Source organism: Alosa alosa, chromosome 7 (genome assembly GCF_017589495.1).
Source record: "Alosa alosa isolate M-15738 ecotype Scorff River chromosome 7, AALO_Geno_1.1, whole genome shotgun sequence".
In the NCBI taxonomy this organism is placed as follows: domain Eukaryota; kingdom Metazoa; phylum Chordata; class Actinopteri; order Clupeiformes; family Clupeidae; genus Alosa; species Alosa alosa.
Window position 1 is genome coordinate 9,034,415 of NC_063195.1, and position 13,594 is coordinate 9,048,008.

Sequence of the window (13,594 nt, forward strand, 5' to 3'; positions counted from 1 at the left end):
AGCTATCAGCAGCGAGAAGATTTGGCGGCCTTACGTTTTGCTTTACAGGCAGTTCATTATTCCACCGTTGTGCAACTCTTGGATCAAACACTTTTTATTTCCATTTATGACTTAATTTTTTTTTTTCTGATATAGTTTTATATTATTATTTTAACACTCGGCTTACATAATAATACGCTTAATTTGTATAGCACCTTTCATACACAGAATGCAGCTCAAGTACTCATTTGGAGCATTTAACACAATAATAGATAGGAGAAAAATACACAAAAACCTGAGATTCACCGGTGATACCAATGCACTCTGGTCAATTTGACTGTCACCTTATTTTTAATTGGATACTTTTTTACAACCAAATCTTACAATTAACAAAGTAACGTTACCCGCTGTTCACAAAAAGCGATAAGAGCCGCCAAAAGGGCTCCAAAAAGGTGGGTTTGGCTTGTTGTCTAGATCTGTGCTACGATTGGCTCTCATCGTTGTCCTATCAGCGAGTAAACAGTTCGACTGTTAGCTATATATACTGTTAGCCGCAGCTACTAGTATTGCAGATTTCTGTAGGTCGTCTATCAACATTTGAAACATGAGTGGAAGAGGTAAAACCGGAGGCAAGGCTAGGGCCAAGGCGAAGACTCGCTCCTCTAGGGCCGGACTACAGTTCCCCGTGGGCCGTGTGCACAGACTGCTGCGTAAGGGCAATTATGCTCAGCGCGTTGGCGCTGGCGCTCCAGTCTACTTGGCAGCTGTGCTAGAGTATCTGACCGCTGAGATCTTGGAGTTGGCCGGCAACGCTGCCCGTGACAACAAGAAGACCCGTATCATTCCCCGCCATCTGCAGCTTGCTGTCCGCAACGACGAGGAGTTGAACAAGCTGCTCGGTGGTGTGACCATCGCTCAGGGTGGTGTGCTGCCTAACATCCAGGCTGTGCTGCTGCCCAAGAAGACTGAGAAGTCAAAGTAAATCGCTATGTCTTTCACAAAAAACCAAAGGCTCTTTTAAGAGCCAACCATAACTATCTTAAAAAAGTAGAACACCCCAATGTTAAATAATCTGACATTTTTGTCATTTAAGACTCATCTTAAAGAGCCTGTTCATTTGGCTCAGCTCAGTCCTCAATGAGAGTAACTTCACATCCTGTATTGGCTGTTCCTTCTAACTCCGGTTATGTAACGTTAAACGGGTAAACTATTATGTCCAGCGTCCTCAAACACTTGATACATTTGGCCACTGGGCGTGATGTAAGTTAGTTTGCTGTGATCATAATGTAACTTACATGGCACTTTGGGGTTTCCGTCCGTGGTTTCTTAACAAAAGAGGGGTAATGTTAGAGGCATGTGTAATTCACTATAAGATCAATAACCACAGGATATGCTTCTTAGATGTTCGTTTTTAGTTTTGAAGAAGGATTTTGAGGGGCCAGACTAAGTCCCTCAATCAAGGGCACAAATATGTAACCTGGCAACGAGTCGAAACGTTTTTCGACAGTTTTGTCCAAAGCAAGTCACGTTATGTTACTGTTATAGTTCCTTATGTATAAAGTGTGTGAACATTTGACATTGAAAAATAAATTGATCGAGGGATAACACGTTACTCCAGAACTGTTTAGCTAAGAGCCTCATATGAAACTAAATAAATACACGGTGAGACATGATCAACTGATGTTATTAAAAATACATATAAGTGTTCAGACGTTAAAACCGGGAGGAGTTGCCCGCTCTTTCTGAGGGGGGCTGGCCTAACTTGTTTGAATTTCAGGCGTCATATAGAAAGGGAGCGTGTTGGCCAATAGCATTTGAGCACGCTCATTAACATTTTCCAATCATTGGAGGGCAACCGAGTTCTAGAAAGTATAAATAGGTATGGTCCTCCACATTAAACCTACACTGCTGAGAATTTTCGAAGAGGGAGAGTAAAATGGCAAGAACCAAGCAGACCGCTCGTAAGTCCACCGGTGGCAAAGCCCCGAGGAAGCAGCTCGCTACCAAGGCTGCCCGTAAGAGCGCCCCGGCGACCGGCGGCGTAAAGAAGCCTCATCGTTACAGGCCTGGTACCGTGGCTCTGAGAGAGATCCGTCGTTACCAGAAGTCCACCGAGCTGCTTATCCGCAAGCTGCCCTTCCAGCGTCTGGTCAGAGAAATCGCTCAGGACTTCAAGACCGACCTGCGCTTCCAGAGCTCTGCTGTCATGGCTCTTCAGGAGGCCAGCGAGGCTTACCTGGTCGGTCTGTTCGAGGACACCAACCTGTGCGCCATCCACGCCAAGAGGGTCACCATCATGCCCAAGGACATCCAGTTGGCTCGTCGCATCCGCGGAGAGCGTGCTTAAGTTCACCAATACATCAAACCAAAGGCTCTTTTAAGAGCCACCTATATAGACAGAAAATGCTTGTTCCATCTTCAACACTTATATCTTAGAAACTGAAAGGTTAATATGTAAATAAACTAACACGTACGGTACCGTTTCACTGAAACACTCAAGCTGGGTGAAATGCCCTAATGTGACATTTTCTGTAATCACCAGTACAAAAGACAAATCCATACATCGATAACGCTACAGCTTTGGCTTTCATTACTTGTGTCCCGCTTAACATGTGCCTTCACGCTTGATACTTCCCATCTTGTTTACACAGGAGCACGTTAAATTAAGTTTATACCTTCGAAGTAGTTTTTGCGAAAATGCTCAATCTTTAAAATATACAGCCAGATAGATTTCTACCCGTATGTGCGAGCTTTATTTCAAACATTGGAAGCACGCTATTTAAGTGGAAACTGTGGGTGGCTCTTAAAAGAGCCGTTAAATTTATTGAAACGGTAACATTTTTAACCGCCAAAACCGTACAGAGTACGACCCTGGCGTTTCAGGGCGTAGACCACATCCATAGCAGTGACGGTCTTTCTTTTGGCGTGCTCGGTGTAGGTGACGGCATCACGGATCACGTTCTCCAGGAAAACCTTCAGCACACCACGAGTCTCCTCGTAGATGAGCCCAGAGATACGCTTCACACCACCACGGCGAGCCAGGCGGCGGATAGCGGGCTTTGTGATCCCCTGGATGTTATCGCGGAGAACCTTGCGATGACGCTTGGCGCCTCCTTTTCCAAGACCTTTACCGCCTTTACCTCTTCCAGACATTATCAATTAATTTCTTTGAGCAGATTTTGGTGAAGAATAATTGAGTGGCGGGAGAGCAGTGAGAATTTCTAGTTTCCGAGAGGACCTACGTGAAGACTTATGTCGTCATACACATGACCCTCCCTGTTTGCACACGTCTCTGCAAAACACAATGACACTGTGGGCGACTCCAAACCAGAGTGGGCGTTTTTCAACTGCGCGTCACTTATGGCCACAGCCACTGGACACATTTGTAAAACCAGAGACTTTCTAAAGAGAAGACACAACACTCAAACAATCCTCCATAGAAATGCATGGGGTTAGTTTGTAACGCCGTTGTCTACACATATCCCACCCCTTCCTCGGCAATACCTCGACATGTGAATACATTGAGCCAATCATGTGGTGTGATGTGAATACATTGAGCCAATCATATGGTATGTTGTGAAGACATCGTGCCAATCATGTGTTGTGATCTCGCCGCTGGAGCAAGATTGGTGTCGTGAAGCCTTGCGCACGCGCAGTTCGACCCAACGACTGTGCCCGATGAGTGCCCATAAAACGTTTGTATATGGCCGCCGAGTGGAGGGACTTACCTAAAAGGACTTTGGTAAAACTTTCTGACAAAAAAACAGGAAACGGATGCACTGACTGTAGCCAACAATAGCCACGTTTACATGGACAGTTTACGTGGCTGATCTTTGTTACTGTAACTGTGTTGTAGCAGCCACTACCTCCGACCTTACAATAGCTTCCTTTCCTTAAGTGGAAAACGATGAAAATATTTTCTTGAATCAGGTGTTTTGCATGGTTAGCAATTGTTGATACCGAGGTAGCATACATTTCATTAATACACTCTTTATTTTCAGTCATTTATTCATTATTATTATTATCAATTATTAATTCATACATGTTCTATCTTGTCGGCAATCATACAATTATTACAACTATAGCATATTGTCAACAATACTGTGCAGGTTTTGTTTTTGAAAGGACAGATACAGACGTGATACATTATTTTGAGTACAGGCTATGACAAGAATGTTTCCTTTTTGTTTTGGTTTTGACAGAGATACTGTATTGTCAACAGGAATAATGACAACCATAGCAGTAGCCTAGGCTAGGCCTACATACAATAACACTGATGGCTGCATGTGTTTATATCGCCGTATATGGAGCTCTTCTGCTTCTCATCACAGAGTAGATGGCATGAATGAAATAGAGGAGGGTTGTGAAGAAGGCCAGTATCTGCAAATGTCTCACACACACACACACACACACACATATAGGGAGAGAGAGAGATTTAGAATCACTTTATTCATATTTATATTGTCCAGTCATTAAAATACATACAGCCTCACATCCCACTGGATAGCTAGGCTATTAGACCCAACTGGATCATGCATGGGGTCTAGGCCTATTTACTCGACACAGGTGGACTATAGGGACCCACCTGGATCATGCATGTGGGGTCTAGGCCTATACCTACTTGACAGGTGGACCTCAGATGCACTGATGCCCAAGCAGACCACACACTAACACAGGCTGACTGGGATGCTATTGAAGATTGTGTTTTGTCATGTAATGTGGTTGGCTGCTTCTTTCTTGTGTGTGTGTGTGTGTGTGTGTATGTATGTATGTAGCCTATGTGTGTGTGTCTGTGTTTGTCAAGTCAACTCAGTCAAGTCAGATTTATTTGTATAGCGCATTTAACATGCACAGAGTGCAACCCAAAGTGGGTTTGTGTGTGTGTGTGTGTGTATGTATGTATATATGTATGTAGGCCTATGTGTGTGTGTGTGTGCCTGCATGTGTGTGTTTACCGTAGCAGCGATGAAGTACTTGTAGAGAACAGCCACAACGCTAGGCCCCACCCAGTTCATGTGCTTGTGTGCAGACAGAGCGTTGGTCATGACGGCTAAACAAATGGAGGCACTCAGATACATCAGTGTAGCCAGGACATGATACACGGCATCCTGATAGAGAGAGGGAGGGAGAGAGGGAGAGGGAGGGAGGGAGGGAGAGAAAGAGGGAGAAAGAGAGAGAGTGGGGAGTGAGTGATATTTGAAAAAATGCACTAACAGCATCATTACAACTGGCTTATTGGCCAATCAGAGCCAAATGGGTGGCACTGACAGCATCATTAGAACTGGCTTATTGGCCAATCAGAGTCAAATGGGTGGCACTGACAGCATCATTAGAACTGGCCTATTGGCCAATCAGAGCCAAATGGGTGGCACTGACAGCATCATTAGAACTTGCCTATTGGCCAATCAGAATATTCAGCAGCACTGTTCAACCTGCACATGCACGAGTTAGCCAACCAATTGACAGGCTGCAAAACTGGCTATATTGGTAACACCCTGAATATATGCTCTGAATATGGGGTGAAATATAATGTGCTGTATAATTCTATGGGATGACATGTGCTGTATGCTAAAAAGAGTGCTTATAGCAGAGACTCTCTAATGAGGAGACACAGTTCTCAGCAACAAATCCTCCATAGAAATGCATGGGGCTAGTTTGTAACACCAATATGGCCGCTGAGTGGAGGGACTTGCTGTACAGTGGAGGGACCAATACTGTAAAATGAAGGAGAGAGAAGGAAATGTGCTGCCTAGATCAGTGTTTCCCAAAGACTGGGTCGCGACCCACGGGTGGGTCGCAGGAGATTTTATTTGGGTCGTCAGCACAATTTATATCGTCTAATAGGCCTAACTTATACCATTTAGCCAGGAAAGCTATCAGTTTTCTATTAGGATATAGTTTGTTTACCACAGTCACGGCTGGGGGGCGAACACGTCGCACAGGGGACAGCCTGGACATCTCACTCGCAAAAAGAAACATTTCTGTGGGGCGCTTGCCATGGACCTAGCAGTTGCAAAATGCAAGTGACATGAATCAGCCTATTTGCACTAGTGTTAATTTTGTCACCTATTTTTGATTTAGTCTTAGTCTTAGTCTTGTGACGAAATGTCCTTTTTAGTCTTTGTCATATTTAGTCATTCAAATATCATTTTGTTAGTCAAGTTTTAGTTGACTAAAAGTCTAAAATTTTAGTCTAGTTTTAGTCAAAAGAAGACTAAAAGTATCTTAGTCTTAGTCAGTTTTAGTCAACACATTTTAATCTTTTTTTTTATAACAAATTATTTCTGATTACCATTTGAGTCAAATAGTGTTTCACACATCTCAATTTTCCAACAATATTGTGTGTCCACAGGGCTACTCGTCTGTTATAATTACTCATTCTGATTTTTTGTCAGTCAGTATGTTTACATGCACAGGTAAGTCGAGCTACAGTTATAGCTTCGGCTGGGATTTGACCATAGACAGTAAAAGATTTGACTGGACCACTGTCATATTAAGTAGACCAGTGTTTCTCAAAGTGTGGTCCGGGGATCACTGGTGGTCCGCAAGGTATCCCAAGTAGTCCGCCAGCAGACGTGGTAAAATATAATATAGATGAGTTGTTTGCAATATTGAATTAACTTGTATGTAAAAACAGTTCTGCAACTAAGATATGCCAGTTTAAATCATACAGTATGAATCCACACAATAAGCAAAGTACAAAGACAATAAGCAAGGTGGTTCAGTAGGCCTATTGTGTAGACTAATTATAGGCTACTGTTGAAGTAGGTCTAATCTTTTTTTTTTTTTAGATAGGGTTAGTTAAGTGGTCCTGAAACTGAAAAGGTTTGAGAAACACTGTCATAGGCCAAAGTATTAATGTTTTACTCCGCCTTGCTAGATGGCGATATGCGCCCAAACACAACACATTCCCCAAACAGACTCTCCATCTTAGCCATAGCTAACTTGCTAGCAAACTATCCATATTAGCTTACTTGCTAGCAAACTTTGCATCATCAGTCTAACTAGTTAAATAGTTGACATTACATGATGAACATTTTCATATGGACATTCTGGGGGATGTTAATTTGTATGAGAGAAGCTTCAACTTCTGGGTATGTAGCATTGTGGCATAAAGCTTAGGTAGTTAGCTTGCTAACTCTGGCAGAAATCTTCAGTGTTCCATGTAGTTTTGTGTTGCAGCCACAGGGTTGCAGCAACAGCACGTAGACTAGCCTACAGGAAAGCTGCGTATGAATTCATTCGGAATATTTTGAAAACGTAACAGCTAGATATTCTGTTTTCTCATTTTGTAGACGAAAATGAAGAGAGATTTTATCTTAGTTTTTATTTCATGCAAAACATTTTAGTCTCGTCTTTTTTCGTCAACAATAATGCATCTTAAGATAGTCTTAGTCAGTGTTTCAGGACATTACTGCCGTCTCGTCATCGTCTCGTCTTAGTCATGAAAAAAAAAGGTTGTTGACGAACATATTTCCTCTCGTCTCGTCTGACGAAATTAACACTAATTTGCGCGAACATTAACAGACACCAGCTCTTCAACTTGACCGATTAAAATCTAGTCAACTAAAGCAGACATCCGGACATGGCTATTCAATTTGCGTCATAGGCTGTAGATAGTTTCAATTGTAGATGCACTCTTTAAAGTTAATAGTAACCTCCTCACATTCCTTATTATTTCGGAACGCTTAACAGTGCATTTTATTAGGCTACAATTTAAATGGACATTTTAAACGCTAGGCTATTATTTCCTCGAGTTCTCCACCTCGCAAACTCTATAGGCTACAGTAAAGGCGCATTGTCTTTTAACTATTGCGCAAAAGCCTCTTGTTCTGATATTTATTCATTTCACATTCTTACAACATAGCTTGTCACAACATCAATACACAGCCTTGGTATACGGCTTACAAACAAACGTTGAACTCGAGAGGAAAATGCGGATTCAACTTTCCAAATAAAGAAACCTCCACAAATAGGCTACAGTATAACGACTTGAGTTACTTGCTATGTTTACATAGGACTTGACAGTGTTATGGATCCATTTGTCTGCAACGTAGCCTACAACATCACTCTTTAGAAATACAGGAACAGCTTACTATGCTGAAGAGTGACGACTGCGTAGCATGCAAGAATACCCCCAAGAAAAGTTTGAGAACCTGTGGCCTAAAACAATATGGTTGCATGCAGGTTGCATGTTAGATCTGAAGTGAATGGGTCACGATGGTCTGTCATTTTTAAAAAGTGGGTCCCCAGAAAAAAAGTTTGGGAAACACTGGCCTAGATCATTGATTGGAACATTTACTTTTAAAAAACGGCCTGATGGTGTTGACAAAAATAAAGTGTTGATTAAAATAAAGTCCTCTGCAATGTCTGCTGCAAGGAATTTGCATATCACCGGAGTTTGTCAACTCTAAAGTCGCACATCAATGGAAAGAAATAGTGTGGACATTGAGGGGAGTGTTCATTTATTTTCATTGTGTCCCCTAGGTTATATCTGTGGACTGAAATACCTTGTATGTGAAAAAAACTTCTTCCCGAAGCACTTTTGAATTTATTTCCTCAGCATATTAGGTCATATCATAGATTATTATGGCCATTATTTGAACAGTGAAAATAATAATAAAAGAGTTTTTTAACTTTAATGTCTAATGCTGATTATTCAATGATTCATTTGAATTTAAATATTCTTAGCAACAATTATATATGCAGAGTATGTAATTAATTAGATTATTTTTTTTAATCGATTGACAGCCCTAATTTTGTATGTATCTCATGTCTGTTTAATGTATTTTTTAGGCTGTATGTCATGTCTGTGTTTTAATGTATGTCATGTCATGTCTGTTTTAATGTATGTCGTGTCATATCTGTGTTTTAATGTACGTTGCATGTCATGTCTGTTTTAATATATGTTGCATGTCATGGCATGTCTGTGTTTTATGTATGTTGTATGTCATGTCATGTCATGTCTGTGTTTTAATATGTTGCATGTCATGTCTGTGGTTTAATGTATGTTGTATGTCATGTCATGTCATGTCTGTGTTTTAATATGTTGCATGTCATGTCATGTCATGTCTGTGTTTTAATGTATGTCGTGCCATGTCTGTGTTTTAATATGTTGCATGTCATGTTTGTGTTTTAATGTATGTTGCATGTCATGTCTGTTTCTACTGAATGGCCCCTGAGTTTGGCAATAAAGTTGATGATGATGATGGTGTCCAATAATATTTTTGCACCAGATAGATGCACACCCATAGATTGTGTTATCTGTCCTTTCTCACACCAGTGCCCATGGACCACATTAGATGCATAACTAACTATACCCTGGTACCGGAGTTATACTGTACATGGCTCCTGTCACACAGGTTAGAACATTCCCACAGAAACGGGTGTCTCGAGCCGTGCTGCGACTGTAAGTCATCTAGAAAATAGAAGTGGCGCCTATTTTTCACACTAGTGGCCAGCATATCCGTGTGTGGATAAGCACCATAGGCAAGCAAACAAATATGTGTCTAGACACACACACAAACACAAACACACACACAATCACTCAAATATACACACATACAAGCACAGACACACACACACACACACACAGAGAGAGAGGAGACACACACACAGTGCCAAAGTTCAGCAACGATAAAGGTAGCGGGAAGCTACGTCAAGGCGGGTACTGAAATGGGCGAGACCTTTCCGATGAAGTGAAATTCAATCACATGCAACCAGCGTTAAATTCTGATCTATCTATTTTTTATTAATTATCTTCAGCCTGACACTGCCCACTTTGTGTGTCTGACTGTGCTTGCGTATGCACTGTCGGCAAAATACGCTGTCAATCTCGCACCCACAGACAGACAGACAAACACAGACACACACACACACACATATACACACACACTTTCTCTCTTTTTCTCACTCACACACACGCACACACACACACGTACACACGCACACAGACGCACCAGTTTGAGCCAGATTCTGCTCGCGTTGGCTCCGCAGCAGAAGACACAGAGCCAGATGGTGGAGACCAGGAAGCAGGTGATGGAGCAGAACATGACCCAACACAGCACCGGGGCCGAGTGGGACCCGGGGGAGATCAGCAGCATCCACACCAGACCCCCAAACACCTGGGACCGGGGACGTGAGGGTTAAGGAAGGATTTGCATGTGTTATTATCAGTATTCACCTTATTCACATTGGCGGCCATTGTATAGCCAAAACGAGGCTACGGGGTACACAAACCATAGGATTTGTTGTAATCTATGAATTCGCCATTAGATGGCGAAAATGCATTAATGCTATAGTCAGTGTATCCTGTAGCCTCTTTTTGGTTTACACAATGACCGCTGCGTGAATAAGCCGAATATACAATATATTATTATTATTATTATTATTATTATTATTATTATTAATTGAGAAATTAAATATAAGATTGGAGGGAGGAAGGAAGGAAGGGAGGGAGGGACAGATGAGAAAACCCCCATGTGTAGATTTCAAGTTGTCTGGAATCCACCATTATGTCAGTGATGGCACTCATGTCTTGCATGCATTTGATATAGTGCCTCTAGAGGTGCAATGTGGCATAACACGAGTTAGGAGGTGCAATGTGGCATAACACGAGTTAGTCCAAAGCAGAAGATAAATAAGATGAAGATAATTGGTAACCATAATTATAGCTTATTTGGTGGACAGCACAGCATAGGCGTTTTTATATTATGTTGCTATTTTCAGGATTGTTTTAAATGTCTTAAAGTAAAATTATACTCTTAGGGGGGATGGAGGGACAAAGAGAGAAAAAGGGAGTAAGCTCATGAAGTTATTTTGCTCTTTTTTCAGACTTTCAGCTTTGGAAATATTCATAATTCGGTGAAAGAGGTAGAGAGATAAAAAAGAGGAAGCGAGACACAAAGGCGGGAGAGAAAAAATGGAAGACAGAGTCAAGACAGAAATAAATGTCATCAGAAGAACGGATAAAAATAAGACAAAACATGATAAATGTCATCAGTCACATGACTCTACTAAGGCAAATGATGTTTCCTGCAAGGCACCTTTTAAGCAAGTATCAATGACAATAAAAGTGAGTTGCTATGACAAAGTGAATAAAGGAACACCAGCCTCACCATCTCGGCGATGAAGAGGCGGTCGGGCATGGTGCGGATAACCCCACGGCCTGTTGGCAAAGCGCTCCGAGTCTCCGAAGACGACATGGTTCTAGATTAAAAAGCAGAGTGGAGGTAAAAAAAAATCAGGTGCTTGATCAAAACTTTTGTTTTCAAAAACATTTTAAAAAAAATGCCTGATGAAGATATAAGATCGAAGCATTGCTGAATAAAGTTTATAGTTTAACAGTGTGCAGATCTTTCTTATGGTTCTAGATTACCACAAATGAGTAAACCATAACACCTTAAAAATCACCATTTTTTTCAATCAAAATGTTTTGTACTTACTACTAAATACAATTTCATGAAAAAATACAGAGACTCACGTTTTCTATGCTGCAGGCCCAGAGAGAGAAAGGAGTAGAGTTGCACCGAATGTGTGTAAGAGCATGTCAACTTTTTGCAAAGGACTGCAATAAGTTGTGTGTGTGTATGTGTGTGTGTGTTTGTTGTTGGAGGGGGATGGCATGTGACTGAACAACTGGAGCTTGTAACTGTCTCTGTGTGGGAGTGTGTGTGTGTGTGCGTGTATGTGTGTGTGTGTGTGTGTGAGAGAGAGAGAGAGAGAGAGAGAGAGAGAGAGAGTGTGTGTGTGTGAGTGTTTGTGTTTTGTGAGCATGTGTGTGCAAGTGTGTGTGTGTATCTTTTTTAATCTCTCTCTCTCTCTCTCTCTCTCTCTCTCTGCCAGTTTGTGCTGATGAGTGGGACATACCAGTGGTGAGTTTTCACAGAGAAGCCTGAACACCCAAACCACAGATAACGGCCCATGCAGCTAACCATGGAGTAGACTTGGCCTGGCCCACTATTGATGTAGTCCTTGGTTTGTAAAATACCAAGACCAAATTAAGTGTGTGTGTGTGTGTGTGTGTGTGTGTGTGATATGAGTAAGTGTGTGTGTGTGTGTGTGTGAGAGAGAGGGGTGACTATATGAGTAAGTGTGTATGTGGGCTTGTTTGTTTGCTTGTTTGTTGCCATATTTCCTGTGTCTTTGGGACGTTTTGCACCAGTCAGCATTGTGTCCAAACCACAGCGACACATGTAGCCCAACACCCCAGCCTGCAGTCTGTACCAGAACACATGTAGCCCAACACCCCAGCCTGCAGTCTGTACCAGAACACATGTAGCCCAACACCCCAGCCTGCAGTCTGTACCAGAACACATGTAGCCCAACACCCCAGCATGCAGTCTGTACCAGAACACATGCAGCCCAACACCGCACCAGAACACATGTAGCCCAACACCTCAGCATGCAGTCTGTACCAGAACACATGTAGCCCAACACCCCAGCCTGCAGTCTGTACCAGAACACATGTAGCCCAACACCGCACCAGAACACATGTAGCCCAACACCCCAGCCTGCAGTCTGTACCAGAACACATGTAGCCCAACGCCCCAGCCTGCAGTCTGTACCAGAACACATGTAGCCCAACACCCCAGCATGCAGTCTTTACCAGAACACATGCAGCCCAACACCGCACCAGAACACATGTAGCCCAACACCCCAGCATGCAGTCTGTACCAGAACACATGTAGCCCAACACCCCAGCCTGCAGTCTGTACCAGAACACATGTAGCCCAACACCCCAGCATGCAGTCTGTACCAGAACACATGCAGCCCAACACCGCACCAGAACACATGTAGCCCAACACCCCAGCATGCAGTCTGTACCAGAACACATGTAGCCCAACACCCTGCAGTCTGTACCAGAACACATGTAGTCCAACACCCCAGCCTGCAGTCTGTACCATTACACATGTAGCCCAACACCCTGCAGTCTGTACCAGAACACATGTAGCCCAACACCCCAGCCTGCAGTCTGTACCAGAATACATGTAGCCCAACACCCCAGCCTGCAGTCTGTACCAGAACACATGTAGCCCAACACCCCAGCATGCAGTCTGTACCAGAACACATGCAGCCCAACACCCCAGCCTGCAGTCTGTACCAGAACACATGTAGCCCAACACCCCAGCCTGCAGTCTGTACCAGAACACATGTAGCCCAACACCCCAGCATGCAGTCTGTACCAGAACACATGCAGCCCAACACCGCACCAGAACACATGTAGCCCAACACCCCAGCATGCAGTCTGTACCAGAACACATGTAGCCCAACACCCTGCAGTCTGTACCAGAACACATGTAGCCCAACACCCCAGCCTGCAGTCTGTACCAGAACACATGTAGCCCAACACCCCAGCATGCAGTCTGTACCAGAACACATGCAGCACAACACCCCAGCCTGCAGTCTGTACCAGAACACATGTAGCCCAACACCCCAGCCTGCAGTCTGTACCAGAACACATGTAGCCCAACACCCCAGCATGCAGTCTGTACCAGAACACATGCAGCCCAACACCGCACCAGAACACATGTAGCCCAACACCCCAGCATGCAGTCTGTACCAGAACACATGTAGCCCAACACCCTGCAGTCTGTACCAGAACACATGTAGCCCA

General features: G+C 43.2%; 3 protein-coding genes across 3 annotated transcripts; 2 read left to right on the top strand and 1 right to left on the bottom strand.

Moving 5' to 3' along the window:
• The first annotated feature begins 569 nt into the window (after positions 1-569).
• LOC125297607 (histone H2A-like) lies at positions 570-999 on the top strand. Its single transcript, XM_048248063.1, has one exon. The coding sequence runs from the start codon at positions 584-586 to the stop codon at positions 959-961; it is 378 nt and encodes a 125-aa protein (XP_048104020.1). The 5' UTR covers positions 570-583; the 3' UTR covers positions 962-999.
• A 901-nt stretch (positions 1,000-1,900) lies between these two features.
• Positions 1,901-2,448, top strand: LOC125297599 (histone H3). The gene has a single exon (XM_048248052.1). The coding sequence runs from the start codon at positions 1,916-1,918 to the stop codon at positions 2,324-2,326; it is 411 nt and encodes a 136-aa protein (XP_048104009.1). The 5' UTR covers positions 1,901-1,915; the 3' UTR covers positions 2,327-2,448.
• A 285-nt stretch (positions 2,449-2,733) lies between these two features.
• LOC125297618 (histone H4) lies at positions 2,734-3,162 on the bottom strand. The gene has a single exon (XM_048248075.1). The coding sequence runs from the start codon at positions 3,130-3,132 to the stop codon at positions 2,821-2,823; it is 312 nt and encodes a 103-aa protein (XP_048104032.1). The 5' UTR covers positions 3,133-3,162; the 3' UTR covers positions 2,734-2,820.
• Between the last annotated feature and the right edge of the window lie 10,432 nt (positions 3,163-13,594).

What these genes read in the sequence shown, in the direction of transcription:
- LOC125297599 (XM_048248052.1), top strand. Translation starts at nt 1,916, where the DNA reads ATGGCAAGAACCAAGCAGACCGCTCGTAAGTCCACCGGTGGCAAAGCC.
- LOC125297607 (XM_048248063.1), top strand. Translation starts at nt 584, where the DNA reads ATGAGTGGAAGAGGTAAAACCGGAGGCAAGGCTAGGGCCAAGGCGAAG.
- LOC125297618 (XM_048248075.1), bottom strand. Translation starts at nt 3,132, where the DNA reads ATGTCTGGAAGAGGTAAAGGCGGTAAAGGTCTTGGAAAAGGAGGCGCC.